The sequence below is a fragment of the Nomascus leucogenys genome, chromosome 10, assembly GCF_006542625.1.
Source record: "Nomascus leucogenys isolate Asia chromosome 10, Asia_NLE_v1, whole genome shotgun sequence".
In the NCBI taxonomy this organism is placed as follows: domain Eukaryota; kingdom Metazoa; phylum Chordata; class Mammalia; order Primates; family Hylobatidae; genus Nomascus; species Nomascus leucogenys.
In genome coordinates this window covers 205,880-228,608 of record NC_044390.1, presented here as the reverse complement: position 1 = coordinate 228,608, position 22,729 = coordinate 205,880, and the positions used below count along the sequence as shown (strand labels likewise).

General features: G+C 53.0%; 2 protein-coding genes across 3 annotated transcripts; both read left to right on the top strand.

Moving 5' to 3' along the window:
- The first annotated feature begins 1,047 nt into the window (after nt 1-1,047).
- On the top strand, nt 1,048-2,040 carry RNF225 (ring finger protein 225). The gene has a single exon (XM_003277302.2). The coding sequence runs from the start codon at nt 1,048-1,050 to the stop codon at nt 2,038-2,040; it is 993 nt and encodes a 330-aa protein (XP_003277350.2).
- Nucleotides 2,041-8,045: 6,005 nt separating this feature from the next.
- ZNF584 (zinc finger protein 584) lies at nt 8,046-21,821 on the top strand. 2 transcript variants are annotated; one of them, XM_030819442.1, is made up of 4 exons: nt 8,058-11,918; nt 12,739-12,865; nt 19,003-19,125; nt 20,302-21,821. In XM_030819442.1, exons 1-4 carry the CDS (start codon nt 11,901-11,903, stop codon nt 21,276-21,278), a joined length of 1,245 nt encoding a protein of 414 aa, XP_030675302.1. In that variant the 5' UTR covers nt 8,058-11,900; the 3' UTR covers nt 21,279-21,821. The 2 variants fall into 2 exon arrangements, 1 of the variants encoding a protein (XP_030675302.1); XR_004031880.1 differs by lacking the exon at nt 12,739-12,865 and having other exon boundaries at nt 8,046-11,918; nt 20,302-20,580.
- Nucleotides 21,822-22,729: the final 908 nt, after the last annotated feature.

Sequence of the window (22,729 nt, the reverse complement as noted above, 5' to 3'; positions counted from 1 at the left end):
AGGGCACACGATTTAAGACCCCTAGCTTCACCCGGCTCTTGGATCTGGGCTGGTTTCACACTGGCTAGGTTGCGCTCCTGGTTACCTCCCCGGCTACACTGGTTGTGGCTGCACCCCAGGCCTGCATGCCCGGTTCTGTGGGCTGTACGGGTTCCCTTCTGCCAGTGTCCATGCAGTGTCATCAGGCTGCTGGGGACAGGTTGGGACCCACCCAGGGCCACAGGCTGGTGACCTGGTAGAAGACTCATCAGGTTCTGAAGGGCGGGGTGGGCCTAAGCCCACCCACCGTGTGCCATCACCCTTCCACCGCTCCCAGCATCTGGCCAAGGCAGGCTTGGTGTTCATCCTGGTGGGGCTGGCCCAGGGGGTGGGGCAGGCAGTCAAACGGGTCCAGCGGGTACCTGGGACCTGGAGGGGTGGCCCTGGTTGAGCACCCTCCCCCTGGGAGGGTACTTTCGAGCCCAGCTGCAGGCAGGCCAGAAACGGTCAGGACAGGGACACGCCACTGGTCAGAGGGAGGAGGCTTCCACAGGTAGGAAGGGGCCCACAGGCTGGCTGGGGTCTGTCATTGGTCTGTGGGTGGCCCCTGGCCCCTGTGCTTGGCTCCTCTATCTCAGCGGCTGAATTCCTTTCCCTGCCTAGATGTCAATGTCTCTGTTCCACTGGGGTCTTGTATGGTCCCCCAGGTTCTCTCCGCCAAGCTCCTGAGGGGTGCCTATCTCTGCTCCTCTGTGGGTCAGGTCCTTTCCATCCCTGTCTGGGGCCCTCCCCATCTCCGTGTTCAACTCCAGTCTGTCTCTCCGTTTCCAATTCAGGAACTGGTCCCCCGTGGGTCCATTCCTATCCCCAGTCTCCGCCTCGGGCCTCCCCATCTACCCTGCTCCTCGACGCTAGCTACACCCTTCTCGGGATGGTGCTGCTCTGTACTGGGGGATCCTCTCTAAAGTACAGTCCCCGGTCTTCCCTGGATTCCCTGCTGGTCTCGGAACCCGCTCCAGGCTCCACCGCCTCCTTCCCTGCCTGACCTCTCCTCGCAGGTCCATCTGGATGCCCTGCCCTCGGCCGTTCTGGCTCCGCCATTCCCGGGTCCCCCAGGGCTTGGGTCCCAGCTCTCCGGGCTCGCTCTCTGCGCCCCGCTCCCCAAGCAGAGCGGAAGACCAGAATGAGGAGGAGGAGGAGGAGGACGGAGATGGCAGCCTAGGCTCCGGCCCCATCCTGCCCCCCGCCTCACCGGTGGAGTGCCTCATCTGCGTGTCCTCCTTCGACGGCGTGTTCAAGCTGCCCAAGTGCCTGGACTGCGGCCACGTCTTCTGTCTCGAGTGCCTGGCGCGCCTATCGTTGGCCACGGCGGGCGGCGGCAACGCGGTGGCCTGTCCTGTGTGCCGCGCGCCCACGCGCCTGGCCCCCCGCCGCGGACTCCCCGCGTTGCCAACGCAGTCCGGTCTCCTGCCCCGCGACGCGCGCGCACCGCCCTCTCGCCAGGGCTCCGTGCGCTTCGACCGGCGCCGCGGCCTTCTCTACCTGCGGCCGCCGCCGCCCCCGCCCGGGCCGCGCAAGGCCCGCGCCCCGCCGCCCCCACCGCCTCTGCGCCTGGGCCGCCCGCTGTCGCGCCGCCTGTCGCTGGCCAGCCCGGCCTGGGTCTTCAACGCGGCCGTGGCGCTGGCCGTGCTGGTGGCCGCGGGCCTCGTGGTCTCGGGCGTCTACATCTTCTTCCTCATCCCGCACGCCACCTCCTCCGGCCCCGCGCGGCCCCAGCTCGTGGCGCTCGCTCCAGCACCCGGCTTCTCTTGGTTCCCGCCCAGGCCCACGCCGGGGTCGCCCTGGACCCCCGCCTGGACGCCGCGCCCCACGGGCCCTGACCTGGACACGGCCCTGCCGGGAACTGCAGAAGATGCGCTGGAGCCCGAGGCGGGCTCCGAGGACCCGGCGGAGGCCGAGGGGACGCTGGACAGCCGATCAGATGGCACGTGGGGCACAGAGACTGGCCCCGGCTGGGCCCCGTGGCCACGGGGCGCGAGGAGGCTGTGGGGCCCACAATAAGTGCGCCAGCACTGCAGTCCTGCCTCCAGGCGTGGCACCTCTGTGTTATCTGGGGCCCTTAGTAGGGCGCACAGCACTTACCCGTTTCTCCAGATTGGGGCCTAGGGCAAGCATCCTTGGCATTGTCACCATGGGGTGGACCCTCTCAAGGAACAGGCACCGCAGTCGTCCCACAAGGATCTTCTGGGAACGCCCCTGACCCCCATTCTTGTGGCTGTCCAGCGGAGGGTGCCCTGACCGTGACCTCCATAAGGCTCTTGCTGGGGCTTGCTCCTGCTCTGCAACCCCTACTCCGTGGGGGTGCAGTTGGAAGCATCCCTGATCCTCATCCCTTGTAGGAGTCCAGCTGTGGACACCCCCGACTGACATCCATGCAGGTGCCCAGCCAGGGGCAGCCCCACACGGATCCTTGAACGGGTCCTGCTGGGAGTGCCCCCAGTCATCCTCACCACAGATTCCTGGGGGAGCGTCTTTGCTAGCACTGGAGGCCAAAGCACTCATCCTTCGGATTGGCCATAGGTGGCAGGGGCCCGCCTATCTTTGGAGGGCAGAGCTGCTGCTGCTATTATTCCCTGGTCACCTCCTCCCCAACTGGCTCATTGCAGGGGACGTCCTACCACTCCACCCATCTGTGGAGTTTGTTTTCTACTGCCTGCAGGCTGGGCCTGGGTGGGCTCCAGCTGTCTACATGCTGGTCCGGGTTGTAGAGTTGCCATCCTGCACACCCGGTTGGGGCTGGGGCTCAGGCTTGAAGTAACAGGGTGCCCTGGCCAGGGCTGAGGGGGAACTTGAGCCTTAAAGACTGGCTCCTGCCCCAATCCTAAGTCCCAAACTGCTCTGGGAGCCTCCACTTCCCCCTGGGTCGTGGCTTCTAGGATCTTCCCAATATGCTGTGGTGCAGCTGTGCTCATGATGGCTCAGAGAGGTCAACAACACCCCAGGGGTCAGACAGAGGCAGACAATGGTGGGGGTGGGAGTCCTGGACCTCATCGGTTAGCCAGAGGGATCCTAGTCCCTTTCCCTGGCCACCAGAGTCCCCATCACCCCCGATTAATATCTTGGTGCCAGTTACTGCACTTCTTCCTCCAGGGCTCCATCTGTCCTGCCCAGCCTCCTTTCTTGTGCCTCAAGGTGAACCTTGAGCCTTCCCAATAGACAGCAGCCTCCAGGGAAGGTAGCATATGGGCTCCTGTACTCTTCCTCCCAGAAGCCTTCCTGGGTTAGTTGTGGGGGTAGATGGCAGCTATTCTCTGTGCAGACTGAACCTGGGGCTTCTGTTTCCTCCCAGGCCCTGCACCCCCACCCCCATCCTGCCTCACCTCACTCTGGGATGGAGTGCTGTGTTTTGGGAATGGGCACCCAGCATGTTCCAAAGAGAAACGTGACTTCTATGTGGCTGGAGGCTCCTGTTTGATTTGTTTACGTGTGTCCTCAGCACCAGCATACAGTAGGTGCCAAACAAAGGAGGGACAGAATTGCAGGTGACCCAGGCAGCCTGGGAATGCACCCTGGGCCCAGGACTGTCTAGAGCTAGCTCTGGTGTGAGCTGCTGCTTCCTGGTGGGAGCCAGAGGAGGAACACTAAGGAGTCCATAGTGTGTCTTCCCAGACCAGTTCTTGCCCACACACACATGCCGATGTCACCCACAGGGGCTGGGAACAGGGTACTGGGTCACTGGGCAGCCACAGCCTGGCCTCATAGGGAAGAAACCTGGTCAGACAGCAGCAGAGTTGGTGGTCTATTCATTTTCTCTGGCTGCTGTGACGAAATACCCCCAATTTAATTCTTTAGAACACGCGTTTATTTTTATTTATTTATTTTTGAAACGGAGTCTCACTCTGTCGCCCGAGCTGGAGTGGAGTGGTGTGATCTTGGCTTACTGCAACCTCCGCTTCCCGGGTTCAAGCGATTCTCCTGCCTTGGTCTCCCAAGTAGCTAGGATTACAGGCACTCGCCACCATGCCTGGCTAATTTTTGTATTTTTAGTAGAGACGGGGTTTCACTATGTTGGCCAGGCTGGTCTCAAACTCCCGGCCTCGTGATTTGCCTGCCTTGCCCTCCCAAAGTGCTGGGATTACAGGCCTGAGCCACCGCAGCCGGCCTTATTTTATTTATTTATTTATTTATTTTGAGACAGAGTCTCGCTCTGTAGCCCAGGCTGGAGTGCAGTGGCGCAACCTCGGTTCACTGCAACCTCTGCCTCCTGGGTTCAAACCATTTTCCTGCCTCAGTCTCCCAGGTAGCTGATATTACAGGCGCCCGCCACCACGACCAGCTTTTTGTATTTGTAATGGAGACGGGGTTTCACCATGTTGGCCAGGCTGGTCTTGAACTCTTGGTCTCAAGTAATCTACCCACCTCAGCCTCCCAAAGTGCTGGGATTACAGGCACGGGCCACCATGCCTGGCTAAACACACACTTATTATCTTGCAGTTCTGCAGTCCAGAAGTCCATGATTAGTTTCCCTGGGCTAAAGTTGCGAACTACCCCACAGGGCTAGTTCTTTCTAGAGACGCTAAGAGAGAATTCACTTTATTAGTTTTTCCAGCTTCTAGGGCTGCATTCCTTGGCTCCTGGCTCCTTCAAAGCCAGCAGTGCAGCATCTTCAGATCTCTCTGACCCTCCTGCCTCCCTCTTTCACTTACAAGGACACTACAAGGACATAGCGCCCACCCGGATAATCCAAGATAGTCTCCCCATCTCATGATCGTTAATTTAATCACACCTGCAAAGTCCATTTTGTGGTGTCAGGTAAAAGATTCACAAGTTCCAGGGATTCAGACCAGGATATGTTGGGAGGCCATTATTCTGCCTACCCTAGGGTCTCAGAGATCTTCCTCATTGCTTCCCTCTCCCACCCAACCTAGGGGAGTGGGGGTGTGCAATAGTAGATCTGACCCAGATGGGCCAAGCAGGGGGGTCAGAAAGGGGCCCTTGCCTGGTGTTGCACAGAAGAGGGAGAGGATGTTCTGTGCCTGAGGGTGGTCCAGGAAGGCTGCCTGGAGGAGAGAGCTGTATCCTAAAGGATGCTCAGGAGCTGGCATTGAGGCCAGTAGCATAGGCAGCACAAATACAGGAGGACTGGGGAGGCCAGGGGTGGGGCTGGCCCCATTCTCTGTCTTAACCAGCTCGCTCCTAGGGGCTTTTGTGGCTTCTGCACTCTACCAGCTTGGAGCCAGAGGCCTCATTCTCTCTTGCAGTAAAATGAGGCTGATGACTGAGCCTAGGAGTTGCTGAGCATCTGGTCTGCTGATTACCACGTTGGTGCCCGGTGTCTGCCTGCCTACCCACCGCCTTCAAACAAAGGGGCTGCCTGAAACCACCCAGGGGGACGCCTCCCACCCTTGCCCAGCCTCAGCCAATCTCCTCTTTCTCCAGAGCTGGAGTTGTGCTCTCCTAGCCTCTCTCGGCCCACCCCATCACTGCTGTACACCCTGCCCCTTGGCACTTCGGCCCCAGACTTGCTCCTCCTGGCAGGCCTGGGTGCTTGTGAAGCCGGGTGCCAGAGGGCCCAGCACGAGACAGCTTTGATTCTCTTTTCTGTAAATGGACGACAATAAATTCTCTTTTTCCTTCATCCGCAAGTGTTTACTGAGCGCCTTCTGTGTACCAGGCCGCACCAGGGTGCGGAGCAAAGACCAACCTCAGGGAGCAGATGAGGTCCAGGCGGCTGAGCCAACCGAACCATGGTTCTGGTAGCACTGCCTCCCCCGCCACGCTCAGGGGGCCCTGCTCCCCAAGCCCTTCCCAAATCCTGCCGTCCAGCTCTCCTCCCCACCTTGCAGGAGGGACGCCGGGGCCCGGTTTTCGGGTTCCACCATTCTTTCTTCAATGAGGGTCGGAGAGGTCCCTGCCCACGCCAGACCCGTCCCCGGCCGTCGCGGCATCCTCTTGTGATCAGGCCGAGGGACCAAGGGCCAAGAGCGGGGCTTCGCCGGACGCTGGGAGCATCACTGTCCAGACTGACAGATGGGGAAACTGAGGCTGACCAGCTGGGCAGGGCGTGCATTCGAATCTGGGTCCTGGAAGCGTTCTGCAAGATCCCTTCTCACCTCAACCGCACGTGCTGGCATCCTTGGGTTTCCCTCCTTCCCCAGATCACAGCCGCAGTTCTCTCCTCCGCCCTCATAGTCACGGCCCTGCCTTCTCCCCCATCATGCCTCGGGCGGGCCCCGCCCAGAACGCGGAGAGGCGTTCGGGGAAGCGCGGACCAATCGGAGGCCCTATGTAGGGCTGAAGAGGCGGGACTCTGGTCGCCATAACAACTCATCCCGCCTGTGGTGCGCGCGCGTCGCCTCCGCGCCGCAACTCTAGTAAGTGAGGCAGGGAAGGCGCGCCAGACTCGACGGCCAATCAGGGACCCGAGGCCGGCGTTGCCATGACGACCACGTTGCGCCGGAGAATGCGTCAGGCGCTGGAACCGCGGGGAACTCGGGGAGCGAGTGCTGAGAACAGTGAGCACCAGCACTCCGATGGCGCTGGCGAGAGGAAAGGCTGCGGCGCGCAGAGCGAGGCTGTGGGGCCCAAGGTTGTGACTCGAGGCCGCGGGACCCCAGGATGGGGGACAGGAGGCTGCGGGCCTTAGGTGAGCAGCAAGCGAGAGACCAGTCCCTTCGAGCGCCCTCACGCGTTTTGTCCCCGGCCCCGCGGGCTTCAGTTGTCTGGGGGCGGTGACTGTGAGTACAGATCATATAGTTATGAATACATTTTAACGCAGATCCACACACATAGTATAACGTGAGGATCCTATATAAAGTGAGACTCCTTCTCAAAAAAAAAAGTTTATTTTTTGTTTTGTTTTTTTTTAGCCGGACGTGATGGCGGGCGTCTGTAGTCCTAACCACTCGGGAGGCTGAGGCAGGAGAATCGCTTGAAGCCGGGAGGCGGAGGCTTCAGTGAGCCGAAATCGCGCCACTGCACTCCAACCTGGGCGACAGAGCGAGAGACTCCGTTTGCAGGGGGGGGGAAGTGTTTTTTAAAATGCGGTCAAATTCGAACATAGGTTTATAGGATCACATAGTTGATCCGCTCTAACCCCACACCTACCTGCAGACCCGGTTAGTCCTGAGGTCCTCTCATCCCAGGGAAGAGACTAGGGTTCGCACTGGCTCCCCTGGGGCCCGGCTTGGCGTGGCAAAGCTGGGAGTCTCGCCCTAGGTTGGGGTTTCCTCTGCTCTGTAAGCCTCTGCAGAAAGAGCAGAGGGTGGTGGGAGAAGTGCCCAAGAGGGGCCACAAGCTACCTGTGATCTATATATCCCCCCACCAGGGGGATGGGTGCTTTCATTTTTATCGTTGTGCAAAACTTCACATTAAGTACTGGACTTCTCCAAAGAATCTCCCAGACATCTACTTGTTCTTTCAAAACATCACAGATTTTTAAAAAAATAATTTACATACCATATAATTTGCCCATTTTGAGTGTACAATTCAAGGCTGGGCGCGGCGGCTCACGCCTGTAATCCCACCACTTTGGGAGGCCGAGGTGGGTGGATCACCTGAGGTCAGGAGTTCGAGACCAGCCTGACCAACATGGAGAAACCCCATCTGTACTAAAAATACAAAATTAGCTGGGCGTGGTGGCACATGCCTGTAATCCCAGCTCCTTGGGAGGCTGAGAGGCAGGAGAATCGCTTGAACTCGGGAGGCGGAGGTTGCGGCAAGCCGAGATCGCACCATTGCACTCCAGCCTGGGCAAAAAGCGAAACTGCGTCTCAAAAAAAAAAAAAAAGGCCATAGGTCTGAACAGACCCCTCACCTAAGAAAAATAGATACATAGCTGGCAAATAGGCACATGAAAATATGCTACACATCATATGCCATTAGGGAATGGCAAATTGAAACAATAATGAGATACTACTATACATCTATTAGAATGGCTAAAATGCAAAACACTGATAGCACCATATGCTAGCAAGGTTATGAGGCAATGGGAACTCTCGAATACTGCTGGTAGAAAGGCAAAATGGTATAGCCACTTTGGAAGACAGTTTGGCAGTTTCTTACAAAAAGTTAAATATAGTCTTACCATATGATACAGCAATCACACTCCTGGGTATTTGCACAAATGAGTTGAGAACTTATGTCCATGTGAAAACCACACAAATTATTATAGCAGCTTTATTCATAATTGCTCAAAACTTGAATCAACCCAGATGTCCTTCAACAGATAAATGGCTAATCTGTGTTACATCCACACAATGGAATATCATTCAGCAATAAAATTAACTGTGCTACCAAGTTATGAAAGGCATGGAAGAGTCTGAAATGCATATTGGTAAGTGACAGAAGCCAGACTGAGAAAGCTACATACTGTATGATTACAAGTTTATGACATTCTGGAAAAGGTAAAGCAGTGACTGCCAGGGGCTCAGTGGGAGGGAGGGAGGGGGGAATGAATAGTAGCACAAGTAATTTTTGGGGGCAGTGAAAGTATTTTGTACTATATTGTAATGGTGGATACATGAGTTTATGCATTTGTGAAAACCCATATGATGTACAATATGGGTTTAGTTAATAATGTACTAATACTCATTTTAAAATGTTAACAAATAGGCCGGGTACGGTAGCTCATGCCTGTAATCCCAGCACTTTGGGAGGCTGAGGTGGGCGGATCATGAGGTCAGGAGATGGAGACCATCCTGGCCAAAATGGTGAAACCCCAACTCTACTAAAAATACAATAATTAGCCGGGTGTGGTGGCACGCGCTTGTCGTCCCAGCTACTCGTGAGGCTGAGGCAGGAGAATTGCATGAACCCGGGAGGCAGAGGTTGCTGTGAGATCACGCCACTGCACTCCAGCCTGGGTGACAGAGCAAGACTCCGTCTCAAAAATAAAAAGGGAAGAAGAAACTAAAATGAGGTCCAATGAAGCAGTGCCAGGAAAAACATAATGAGCTGTTAAGCCCAGGAAAGGTAAGTGGTTAAGAGAGAACTTTGGTCTGAGACTTACTGGAATCAAACTGTAGCACTGCCTCCCACCAGCTTTATGACTCAGGGCAAATACTTAGCCTATGGGAGACTCAGGCCCTGGACCCTCTACTCCTCTGCTCCACCCATGGGAGAGATCAGGCCCATCTCACAGAGGAACAGATTTTCAAGAACGATTTGAGGATATGTATTAGCCCAGGACATGTTATGGGATGACCAGCGTCTTCAAACTAGGCAGAAAGAGGGGACAAGTGGGGGACAGGGTACAGGAGTCAGGGGAAGTAGGCGAAAAGGTGGACTGTTTAGTAGGGGATCAGGAACATAGAAAAGTGGCAAGACTAGTGACCTTGGTACCCAGACAGCAGGGGTATAACTCAGACACCAGGTGTGAGAACAGCGCAACTCCAGGGATACTTCCATCCCCAGCTTGCAATGTCCACGGCTGAGCCTCTTTGATAACTTGTGCTAACTTGTGCTATTCCTGGTTTCAAGTCTACCTGGTCCATCAATCAGTGCTCTTGTCTGCACTCCAGTTGGGGGAACCCATGAACTGTAAAGGGCAATCCTGTGGGGAATGAACAGGTTCGTCAGTCCAGCCTAGGGCAGACTGACCCACCATGACAGTCCAGGGGTACTGATGACAGGCATGTACCATGAGCTTGGGGGCGTCCCACCTGTGTCTCCACTGGAGAGAATACACAGGTGTCACTGAGGAACAGGGTTGCAAGGACTATCTGAGGATATGGGGTCAGCTGAGGACATGTTAAGGAGAGGCAAACATTGCACAGCTAGGCACTAAGGAGAGAGAAAGGGACACAGCGGGGCATGGCCAGAAGACTGGAATTGGGGAGCTGAGTGGAGGCACCAAGACCTGCGAGGGCACAGGCTGGGCACCAGGTGTGAGAACAGCCCACTCCTGGGGGCATTCACCAGGAGTAGATCTCTTCAGGGTCCCTCTGCCACAACTAGTTTTGAGTTCATGTGGTCCACCTGCTGGTGGGAATGTAGAAGCCTTCAGACCTATGAAGGATGATGAGTTTTTGAGAGTCCAGCTCAGGAGAGGCCAAAACACCATGACCCCAGCAAGCGAGAATAATCCTTACTCCAAGACAAACAGAACTGCACAAAATGAACATCGCGGGAAGGCTCCCAGGGCAGGACCCAGGGGCCCCACACGCACCCATGTCAGTGCATGCAGTGCCTGGAATCTTACAGGAAGTGACCGAGCTGAACGTGACCAGCTGTGAAGATGCAAAGACTTCTGAGCCCCGATCTTGGCCACTCACGGCCCTTGGGTAGAATGTGTGGGGTGTCCACTCAGCCACTTGTTAGAGAAGGTGGCATGATCTGGGCCTCAGTGCCACGACCAACAGCGACTTCCAAGGGGAACGTGGAAAGAGCAGAGGAAAAAAACCAGAGTTCAGGCTGGGGAGAGTGACGGTGCCAGTGGTCTGACCCAGCACTGAGTGCAAAGTTCTCCAGCATCACTCTCAGGTAGAAGCTCCTCTGGACCTTGCCTAAGAACTCCGTTCGTGCGGGAGGACGCAGGCCCACCTCTGCTCTAACATGAACGCGTCTGAATTCAGCGCAGGACACCCAGGAGCCCGGTTGTTCTCCTGCCAGCGTCCGCCCCTCATTTGTCCTTGACCCCGTGTCTGACGTACTCAGCCATGTACTCACTCTCCTCTCCCAGGCCCCCAAACCCGAGATCACCATGGCGATATGGGGTAGACTACCAGCCTACCGTGCCTCGGCCATATGCAGGGCGACCTGTCCCTGGCATCCACACCTGTGGCCCATACGTCGCCCGCATTGTGGGGCGCCGAAAACCCAACACAACTGAAACACAACTGCTGACCTTCCCCCGAAGCCGCCTCTAAACGAGGTCCCTAGGCCCCTGGTCCCAGCCGCTCTTTGAAGACTTGCCTGATGACAGGCATGTACCATGTTTTTGGCTGGGACGTTTTTCTGAGCCTTGCTCCGGGCTCCGTAAAGCGGACACGGTGCCAGGGAGAGGGTTTCGGGGCGGTTGCGGGCACAGGCGGGCTTCTGCGGAGGCCCTGGCGAATGCCCCCGCGCGGCGCGGTCACGGGGCCGCCCCCTCCACTGTGAGGTCACCGGGGCTCAGCAACATTCACAGCGGCTAGGACGCGTACAGGTCACTGAGGCAGAACTTCCCGACTCTCGCGCCTTCGCTCGTTTCTGCGGACCAGCGGAATCTCCACACCGCACACCGCATACAGCCCAGCGATCCCACTGCCGCAAATCGCTCCAAAGCCAGCGCCGAAAGCCGGCGCCGGAAGCCCCGCCCCACTCAGGGCCCGCCCGAACGTTCCCGTTCCTGGGCCGCTATTGGCCAAGTCTGAACGGCCCCACGTCGAGGCTCCTTATGGGAAATGTAGTTCACGCCCCGCTTCAGGAGCTAACGGCGCCCTCCCTTATCGCCTTGGCAACGACCCAGCCGCGCCGCGAGGAGAGCCGGGAATGGAGGTCGTGGCGTGAGGGGCGCCGAGCTAGGGGAGGCGCGGGCCACGGGAGTTCCGGCGTTGCCCGGCAGTCCGCAATCCTCGGCGGGAAGACTGTCCCGGCGCCTCAGGCAGCTCTGCGTGGGCCGAGGTGACTTCCTCGCGATCCCCTGGGCGAGGTGAAGGGCAGGGACACTTGCCGCACCTTCCACGCGCCGTGTCCCACCGGCGAGTGGCTCCATCTTCCTCAGACTTGTCGCTCGCGGACAGGCGCCGTGGGTTTCCCGGGCCTCCGTACCGTCCTCCTTCCCCGCGGCTCCGGGAAGCGGTTCCCTGTCTTCGGACGCATTTCACCCGCGCGGGGAGAGCTTCCCGGGAAGGTTCCACGGCGGCCGAGGGTTTCCGCGCCCGGGACGCGTTTCGGCTGAGGCCGTGGGTCCAGGCCACGGGTTCTGCCCGCACGGTCCAATGGCCGGGGAGGCGGAGGTGAGCAGAGGTTGCCTCCGAGGAATGAGGGGGGCCGCCAGGTGGGGGGCGGCGTGTGCCAGGGCAGAGTTGGAGGAGGGCAGGAGATCTGCGTATGGAAATCTCGGAGATCTGCGTATGATTCCAGGGGGAGGTCTTTGATGCAGGGCTGGGGCATGCCCTTGGCAGTGGGAGCCATTGGAGATGTGCCGCAGGACTGGGACAGTATGGGGTCGTGGTTGCTGTGCCAGGCACTCTGGAGGCGCATGTGCAGAACGGCGTGTGGAAGGCCAGGCAATTGCCTATAGGGTAAACTGGGGAGGTTGTGCTGAGGTTGCAGAGTTTTAGGCATTCTGTTGTCCAGTTTTGTGCTTGTTGAGCAGGAGGCAAACTGGACCCTGGGACCAGGTACTTGAGACCTAAGGGAGAAGGATGAGCATAGGTTTGGTTGCGTCTGAGAGGTGTGATCTCTGGGACTGGAATTGGCAGGCAGGAGATGGAGTGGAGCCTGTGTGCTTGGCCCTGCACATAGATGGGATCAGTCTGGTCACCAGCCTGGTGTCGCTTTGGGCTGGACACAGTTTCCAGTAGTAACACCAGAAGCATCAATAACACCAGCAGCTCTGATATTCCTCTGGGATAGAAGGAAGGTATAAGGGTATGTGTAGGGAGTAAGGTGGGGAAGGGTCTGGGGCTCATAGGGAAAGATAATGTCAGGGGGAGATGTGATAGGACCCTGAGATACAGGTCAAGGGCCTGAATGTGTCCCTCTGTCCATATTTTGGTTGTTTTTTTTCTGCCCATCATTGACCCCAAGGCTCAGTTGGACCCATCATTGCAGGGCTTGGTGATGTTTGAGGATGTGACGGTATATTTCTCCAGGGAGGAGTGGGGGCTCCTTAATGTGACCCAGAAGGGCCTATACCGGGATGTGATGCTGGAGAACTTTGCACTCGTTAGCTCACTGGGTAAGTCTCTTACACTGTCCCCCAGCACACTGACTACCCCCGCATTTTCCCCATGTGAAGTTCTGTGCATAACAAAGCCAGACCATGGGGGCTCTCCTTCCCAGATTCCCTGTTGTAGGTGTTGTGGGTGGTGGGACTCGGTGGTGGGACTCGGCGGTGTGCTCTTTCCCTGCCTTTCTCTGAGCAATGCTGTTGGCAGCCTCAACACCTCTTGCCCCAGGAGCTAGTGGAGCAGGTTTTGGGGGTCAGATGTTTCATAGTTTGCCCACCAAATCCCACCAAGCTCTGCCTTTTCCTGGCCATGTGACTCTCTTGAAGACATGGCTTCTCTGTGCTCCCGGTTTTGCCTTCCTACAAAAGAAATTTTACAGGGACCTCCCTGGGCCAGCCTTGACCCATGAATTTTAATCAGAACAGTTTGGGGAATATATGTATACGTGTTTTTTGAGACAGAGCCTTGCTCTGTTGCCCAGGCTGGAGTGCGGTGGCGCAATCTTGGCTCACCACAACCTCTGCCTCCAGGCGCAGGGTTCAAGCGATTCTCTCCAGGCTCGCGCCACCACGCCTGGCTAATTTTTGTATTTTTAGTAGAGAAGGAGTTTCACTATGTTGGCAAGGCTGGTCTTGAACTCCTGACCTCGTGATCTGCCTGCCTTGGCCTCTCAAAATGCTGGGATAACAGGCGTGAGCCACTGTGCCCAGCCAATATTGCCATCTTAATATTAAATCTTTAGGTCAATGAACATGGGATATGTTTTCATTTATTTAGCTCTTTTATTTTCAATGTTTTGTATTATCAGTGTACAAAGGTACTTCTTTTTTTTTTTTTTTTTTAGACAGACTCTCGCTCTGTTGCCCAGGCTGGAGTGCAGTGGCACGATCTCGGCTCACTGCAAGCTCCGCCTCCTGGGTTGACGCCATTCTCCTGCCTCAGCCTCCCAAGTAGCTGGGACTACAGGCGCCCACCACCATGCCCAGCTAATTTTTTGTATTTTTAGTAGAGATGGGGTTTCACCATGGTCTTGATCTCCTGACCTCGTGATCCACCCACCTCAGCCTCCCAAAGTGCTGGGATTACAGGCGTGAGCCACTGAGCCCGGCCACAAAGGTACTTCTTTCGTTAAATTTATTCCTAAGTACTTTATTCTTTTTGATGCTTTTTTTTTTGAGACGGAGTCTCACTCTGTCACCCAGGCTGGAGTGCAGTGGCCTGATCTTGGCTCACTGCAAGCTCCGCCTCCTGGATTCAAGTGAATCTCCTGCCTCAGCCTCCCGAGTAGCTGGGACTACAGGCACGTGCCACCACATCTGGCTAATTTTTGTATTTTTAGTAGAGACAAGGTTTCTCCATGTTGGCCAGGCTGGTCTTGAACTCCTGACCTCGTGATCCACCCGCCTCGGCCTCCCAAAGTGCTGGGATTACAGGCATGAGCCACTATACCTGGCTTGATGCTATTTTAAATGGAATTGTTTTCTTAATTTAATTTTGGATTCTTCATTGCTAGTTGTAGACATATAATCGGTTTCATATACTAATCTTGTATCCTGTAGCATTACTAAATCTGTTTATTAGTTCAAATAGTTTTTTAGTGGATTCCTTCCTATTTTCCATATATAAGATCATGCTGTCGGCCGGGCGCGGTGGCTCACGTCTGTAATCCCAGCACTGTGGGAGGCCGAGGCGAGCGGACCACAAGGTCAGGAGATCGAGACCACAGTGAGACCCCGTCTCTACTAAAAATACAAAAAATTAGCCGAGCGTGGTGGCGGGCGCCTGTCGTCCCAGCTACTCGGGGGGCTGAGGCAGCAGAATGGGGTGAACCCGGGAGGTGGAGCTTGCAGTGAGCCGAGATCATGCCACTGCACTCCAGCCTGGGTGACAGATCCAGACTCCATCTCAAAAAAAAAAAAAAGGAAAAAAAAAAAAAAAGATCATGCTGTCTATGAATAGAGATAGTTTTACTTCTTCCTTTGCCTCACTGACCTAGCTAGACCCTCCAGTACTTTATTCAGTAGAAATGGGGAGAGGAGACATCCTTGTTCCCTGTCTTGAGGGTGTTCAGTCTTTCACTGTTAAGTATGGTGTTAGCTGTTGGTTTTTTTGCAGATGCCCATTTCAGGTGAGGAAGTTCCCTTCTCTTTCTAGTTCATTTAATGTGTTTATTAAGAAAAGTCATGGCCAGGTGCAGTGGCTCATGCCTGTAATTTCAGCATTTTGGGAGGGTGAGGCAGGTGGATTACCTGAGCTCAGGAGTTCAAGACCAGTGTGGTCAACATGGTGAAACCCTGTCTCTACTAAAAATACAAAATTAGCCAGGTTCAGTGGCACATGCCTGTAATCCCAGCTACTTGGGAAGCTGAGGCAGGAGAATCGCTTGAACCTGGGAGGTGGAGGTTGCAGTGAGCTGAGATTGCTCCATTGCACTCCAGCCTGGGCAACAAGAGCAAAACTTCGTCTCAAAAAAAAAAAAAAAAAAAAGAAAGGTCACTAGATTTTGTCAAATGCTTTTCCAATGTCTAATGAAATGAGCATGTGATTTTTGTCCTTTCTTCTGTTAACGTAGCATATTAGAATAATTGATTGCCTTTTTTTTTTTGAGATGGAGCCTTGTTCTGTCACCAGGCTGGAGTGAGTGGCGCGATCTCGGCTCACTGCAACCTCCACCTCCCAGGTTCAAGTGATTTTCCTGCCTCAGCCTCCCAAGTAGCTGGGACTATAGGCGCGTGCCACCACGCCCAGCTAATTTTTGTATTTTTCGTACAGATGGGGTTTCACCATGTTGGCAAGGATGGTCTTGATCTCTTGACCTTGTGATCTGCCCCCGTCAGCCTCCCAACAGTAATTGATTTTCATATGTTCAACCTTGAATTACTGGGATAAATTCCCTGTCATGGCTTATAATACTTTTTTTTTTTTTGGACAGAGTCTCACTCTGTCGCCCAAGCTGGAGTTCAGTGGCACGATCTCAGCTCATTGCAACCTCCACCTCTTGGGTTCAAGTGATTCTCCTGCCTCCGCCTCCTGAGTAGCTGGGATTACAGGCGCGCGCCACTATGCCCGGCTAATTTTTTTATTTTTAGTAGAGACAGGGGTTTCACCATATTGGCCAGGGTGGTCTTGAACTCCCGACCTCAGGTGATTTGCCCGCCTCGGCCTCCAAAGTGCTGAGATTACAGGTGTGAGCCACCACGCCCGGCCAGTGGTGTAGTTTTCTTATAATGTCTCTGTATTATAGAGTATGAGGGTAATTTTGACCTCAATGGATGAGTTGGGAATGTTTCCTTCTCTTCCGTTTTCTGGAAGAGTTTGTTAAGTATTGGTATTAATTCTTATTTCAGTATTGTTAGTATTCACCTTTGAAGCCATTAGGGCTTGGGGTTGTGTGCGTGTTGGGGGGAAAGTTTTTTAATAACAACAAGAAAACCCTCTTTGTTACATTTGTATTTAGATTTTCCATTTCTTCTTGACTTAGTTAGTTTTGATAGTTTGTGTCTACTTGGGAATTTGTCCATTTCATCTAAGTTATCCAATTTGTTGGCATACATTGGTACATAGTATTTCATTATTTTTTAATTTTTATAAGGTTACTAGTGATGTCCTTTTTCCATTCCTGTTGGAAGTAGTATTGAGTCTTCTCTCTGTTTTTTGTCACTCTAGGTAAACATTTGCCAATTTTGTTGATTTTTTCAAAGAACCAAATTTTGGTTTGTTGATTCTCTTTTTCTAATCTCTGTTTCATTTGTTTCTGCTCTAATTTTTATTATTTCCCTCCTCTTGCTATCTTTGGGTTTGTTTTTCTTCTTCTTGTTCCTTGAGGTGTAAAGTTAGGTTATTGGTTTGAGATCTTTTAAAATATGGGTAGTTATAGCCATAATTTTCCCACTAAGCTCTGCATTTTCTGCATCCCATAATTTTTTGTTTGCTGTGGTTTTTTTTTCTTTTTCTTTTTTCTTTTTTTAATTTTTCTTTTTGAGATGGAGTCTTGTTGCCCAGGCTGGAATGCAATGGCGCAATCTCGGCTCAATGCAGTCTCTACCTCCTGGGTTCAAGCAATTCTCTTGCCTCAGCCTCCGGAGTTGCTGGGATTACAGGCATGTGCTACCATGCCCAGCTAATTTTTTTTTTTTTTTTGAGATGGAGTCTGATGCCACCCAGGCTGGAGTGCAGTGGTGCAATCTTGGCTCACTGCAACCTCCACCCCCCAGGTTCAAGTGATTCTCCTGCTTTAGCCTCCCGAGTGGCATGTGCCACCATGCCTGGCTAATTTTTGTATTTTTTTTTTGGTGAGACGGGGTTTCGCCATGTTGGCCAGGCTGGTCTTGAACTCCTGACCACAGGTGATCCACCCACCTCAGCCTACCAGGTGTGAGCCACCGCCCGGCCTGCTGTGTTTTTCTTTTCTTTTCTTTTCTTTTTTTGAGATGGAGTCTCGCTATGTCACCCAGGCTGGAGTGCAGTGGCGCAATCTCGGCTCACTGCAAGCTCCGCCTCCTGGGTTCATGCCATTCTCCTGCCTCAGCCTCCCAAGTAACTGGGACTACAGGCGCCCGCCACCACGCCCGGCTAATTTTTTTTTTTTGTATTTTTAGTAGAGACGGGGTTCCACTGTGTTCGGCAGGATGGTCTCAAACTCCTGACCTTGTGATCCGCCTGCCTCGGCCTCCCAAAGTGCTGGGATTACAGGCGTGAGCCACCGCACCCGGCCCTGTGTTTTTATTTTCATTCCTCTCAAAGTACTTTGTAATTGTCATGTGATTTATTTTTTCTTTGACTCTGGATGTTTAGGAATGTTTTGTTTAAATTCCTTAAATTTGTGAGTTTCCTAAATTTCTTTCTGTTGTTGATTTCTGTTTTAATTCATTTGTGGACAAGAACATACTTGACATTATTTCAATCCTTTGAAATCTACTGAGGCTTTATTTATTTATTTATTTATTTTGAGACAGAGTCTTGCTGTGTCGCTCAGGCTGGAGTGCAGTTGCGCGATCTCAGCTCACTGCAAGCTCTGCCTCCTCGGTTCACGCCATTCTCCTGCCTCAGCCTCCTGAGTAGCTGGGACTACAGGCGCCCGCCACCATGCCCGGGTAATTTTTTTTTTGTATTTTTAGTAGAGACGGGGTTTCACTGTGTTAGCCAGGATGGTCTCGATCTCCTGACCTCATGATCTGCCCATCTTGGCCTCCCAAAGTGCTGGGATTACAGGCGTGAGCCACCGTGCCCAGCTGAGGCTTATTTTATATCCTAGCAAATGGTACGTTCTGAAGACCGTTCCATGTGCACGTGACAATGTATATCCCGCTGTTGTTAGGTGGCAAGCTCTATAGATGTCTGTTAGGACTAGTTGGTTTTCATGTTGTTCAAGTCCGCTACATCCTTGTTCATTTTCTTCTTAGTGGTTCTATTCATTATTGATGGTGGAAAATTACAATCTTTATTATTGCTGAACAGTCGGTTTCTTCAGTTATGTCAGCTTTGCTTCATAGAAAGGCTTTTTTTTTCTTTTCGTTTGTTTGTTTATTTGTGTTTTTGAGACGGAGTCTCGCACTGTCGTCCAGGCTGGAGTGCAGTGGTGCAATCTCGGCTCACTGCAAGCTCCGCCTCCCAGGTTCATGCCATTCTCCTGCCTAAGCCTCCCGAGTAGCTGGGACTACAGGTGCCCGCCACCACACCCGGCTAATTTTTTGTATTTTTAGTAGAAGGGGGGTTTCACCGTGTTAGCCAGGATAGTCTTGATCTCCTAACCTCGTGATCCTCCCACCTCGGCCTCCCAAACTGCTGGGATTACAGGCGTGAGCCACTGCGCCTGGCCTGTTTGTTTTTGAGACAGGGTCTCACTCTGTTGCCCAGGCTGTAGTGCAATGGTGTGATCATGACTCACTGACGCTTTGACCTCCTAGGCTCAAGCGATCCTCTCACTATGGCCTCCCCAGTAACTGGGACTACAGGTGGTGCATGCCATCATGCCTGGCTAATTAAAATAATATATTTTTTGTAGAGTTGGGGTCTTACTGTGTTGCCCAGGCTGGTTGCGAACATCTGGGTTTAAGCGATCTCCTACCTCACTTTCCAAAGTGCTGGGATTGCAGGCATAAGCCACCATGCCCAGCATGTTTCTTTTACTACCTGTCACCCGCAGGACTTGCACCTTCGAGATCCCCTGTGTTTACCCAGCTGGAGGATGATGAACAGTCGTGGGTGCCCAACTGGGTGGACGTGACTCCAGTCAGCAGAGCAGAAGCCAGGAGAGGTTTTGGTCTTGGTAAGTGGAGTGGAGGGGAATACCTTGGTTTCAGCAGTGGGCTCACAGAATGCTGAGTACCTGCATACACTGATACCTTGGTGTTGAGGGCAGTGACCATACCTTATTTCCTTCCACCTTTCCTGTCTTATCTGGACACTGTGCAGTCTGCCATCTCTACCATGATTTTCGGGCCCTGCATGTTCCTGCCTCTCTGGCCTGTGTCTCCTCATTGCCCTTCTCTGTATCTGTGCGGAGCTGTCTACTGCTGGCGACTCAGTGCGTGTCTTGAAACGTGCACATATCCTTAAACAGGTATTTGAACTTCAGCCAATCCTTAATTAATACTTAAACACCAGCTACTATTTTGGAATCACATTTTGCTGGGACTAGACACATGCCTCCTCATAGTGCTTGGCTGTCACCAGCAGCCAAGTCCCTGCTGGAACCCTTTGCAGAGGAGTGACTTGGAGACCCCACCTCTCTTCCCTGCACTGCATCCTATCTTGTGCCCTCATCTCAGTTGAGGTTTTCCTTAGTCTGTAGTCTGGTGGAGCCATATTCAGTTGGGCCAGGCTTTCCCAACCCAGACCTTTCCTAGCAACTTTTCAGCAATTCTTTTTTTTTTTTTTTTTTTTTTTAAGATGGAGTTTTGCTCTTATTGCCCAGACTGGAGTGCAATGGTGCAATCTCGGCTCACTGCAACCTCTGCCTCCTGGGTTCATGCCATTCTCCTGCCTCAGCCTCATGAGTAGCTGGGACTACAGGCACCTGCCAACATGCCCAGCTAATTTTTTTTTTTTTTTGAGACGGAGTTTTGCTCTTACTGCCCAGGCTGGAGTGCAATGGCGTGATCTCAGCTCACTGCAACCTCCGCCTCCAGATTCAAGTGATCCTCCTGCCTCAGCCTCCCAAGTAGCTGGGATTACAGGCATGCGCCACCACACCCGGCTAATTTTGTATTTTTAGAAGAGATGGGGTTTCATTGTGTTGGTCAGGCTCGTCTCGAACTCCTGACCTCAGGTAATCTGCCCGCCTCGGCCTCCCAAAGCACTGGGATTACAGGCGTGAGCCACCATGCCTGGCCCTTTCAACAGTTCTGTGGAGTCCTTTTGGGTGTGTCTGACATGCAATGGTGATGAAGGTACCTCCTCCCTCTAGTTCAACTCTTAGTAATAGATTCATCTCTGCTTTCAGATGGTTTGTGTAGAGTGGAGGATGAGAGAGCCCATCCTGAGCATCTGAAGAGCTACAGAGTCATCCAGCACCAGGACACTCATAGTGAGGGGAAACCAAGAAGGCACACTGAGCATGGGGCAGCCTTCCCACCTGGTTCCAGTTGTGGGCAACAGCAAGGAGTCCATGTGGCAGAGAAGCTGTTCAAATGCAGTGACTGTGGGAAGGTGTTCTTAAAGGCCTTTGCCCTCCTTGACCATCTGATAACGCATTCTGAAGAGAGACCCTTCAGATACCCAACAGGCAGAAGTGCTTTCAAGGAGAAGTCAACTCATATTAACCCCCGAAAAATTCACACTGGAGAAACAGCCCATGTGTGTAATGAGTGTGGGAAGACCTTCAATTACCCATCTAAGCTGAGGAAACACCAGAAGGTTCACACAGGTATAAAACCTTTTAAGTGTAGTGACTGTAGTAAAACCTTCAACCGCAAAGACGCACTTGTTCTACACCAGAGGATTCACACTGGAGAAAGGCCTTATGAGTGCAGCAAATGTGGGAAAACCTTCAGTGTTCTGTCTACCCTCATTCGGCACCGGAAAGTGCACATTGGAGAAAGACCCTATGAGTGTACAGAATGTGGGAAGTTCTTTAAATACAATAATAGCTTCATTCTTCACCAGCGAGTTCACACTGGAGAAAGGCCTTTTGAATGCAAGCAATGTGGGAAAGGCTACGTGACCCGTTCAGGCCTCTATCAGCACTGGAAAGTCCACACTGGGGAACGGCCCTATGAATGTAGCCTGTGTGGGAAAACCTTCACTACCAGGTCCTACCGCAATCGGCACCAGCAGTTCCACACTGAAGAGAGGTCTTATAAATGTACAGAGTGTGGGAAAGCCTTCAAACATAGTTCCACCCTCCATCAGCACAAGAAAGTCCATACTCCAGAAAGGCCTCAGGAGGACAGGTCACATGGGAAAGTCATTAGCTGCTAGCACCGTGTTCATCAGGAAAAGTCTTATTCCAGAAAGGAGGTTGAGGAGAGTGGCCATGAGAATGCCATCTGAAAGAAGCTAAACCTTGTACATCCCAACACCCACCCCGGGGAGAGTTCCCCTGTGTGCCCAGTGTGTGGGAAGCTTTCAGGAGCCACATTGCACTCTGACTTGCCTGGGGCTGTTGGCAGTGTCACATCACTCAGTTTATCCACCGCCATCCACCTCTATCCACCCCATAAGGTCCCTACAGCAAGTGGGACAGCAGACCTTGTGCTCCTTGCTCTAAACAGTACAGAGTCATTAATGGTGGAGCCCAAAACAGGCCTCATTCCCTACCCTTGACTGGTTTAGCTGTGGACATAACCCACCTCTGGCCAGAGGAGCTGAGCTGGTATCTTCTGGAGGCTTCCTGGGAAGGTTTACCATTTTCATGGACATGGTTGACATTACACATGGTATTTGTCATGCCCTAGCATGGACTGTCTCATACTGCTCTGGACTGTGTGGTAATAAAGGCTTTATTGTTCAAGCCGCTTAAAATTTTTTTTTTTTTTTGAGATGGTCTTATTCTGTTGCCCAGGCTGGAATACAGTGGTGCCATCATAGCTCACCACAGCCTTGAACTGCTGGTCTCAAGGGATCTTCCTGCTTCAGCCTCCTGAGTAGCTGGCACTACAGGTGTGTGCCATCACACCTGGCTAATTTTTTTTTTTATTTGTAGACAGGGTCTTGCTGTATTGCCCAAGCTGGTCTCAAACTCTGAGCCTCAAGCTATCCTCCTGCCTTGGCCTCCCAAGGTGCTGGGAACTACTGCGCCTGGCCTAGTTTTTTTAGAGACAGGGTCTCACAGTCTCGCCCAGGCTGGAGTGCAGTAGTGTGAACCTAGCTCATTGCAGACTTGAACTGCTGGACTCAAGTGATCCTCCTGCTTCAGCGTATTGAATAGCTAGGATTGTACTTGTATGGCACCACATCTGACTCATTTTAAAAATGTTTTATAGAGACAGGATCTTGCTACATTGCCCAGGCTGGTCATGAACTCTTCGCCTCAAGCAGTCCTCTTGCCTCAGCCTTCCAAACTGCTGGTATTATAGTTGTGAGCCACTGTGCCCTGCCAAGTCTCTTTTAATATTGAGGTTCTGATCCCTGTGTGTGGGGAGATTGAGAATAGAATCCGGCACTATCACCATAAGTTGAGGGAATGGCTTTTGTGGAGGTCGTCTCTTGAGTTTTTTCTGCCTCAGTGGGGATGGCAGGATGACAGAAAATAGCTCTGGTCAAGGTTGGCCTAATTTGTATTGGCCCCTGAGTCCTCCAGGGAAAGACTTGTAGCCTGGATGTCAGGCTTTTTTGTGGGTCCAGAGCTCACCTTGTGGAAGGGAATAGTTGGTGAGAGATCTTCTATATGTTTATGGACAGAAAAAGTTGGGTTCCTTGTTCCCAGGGAA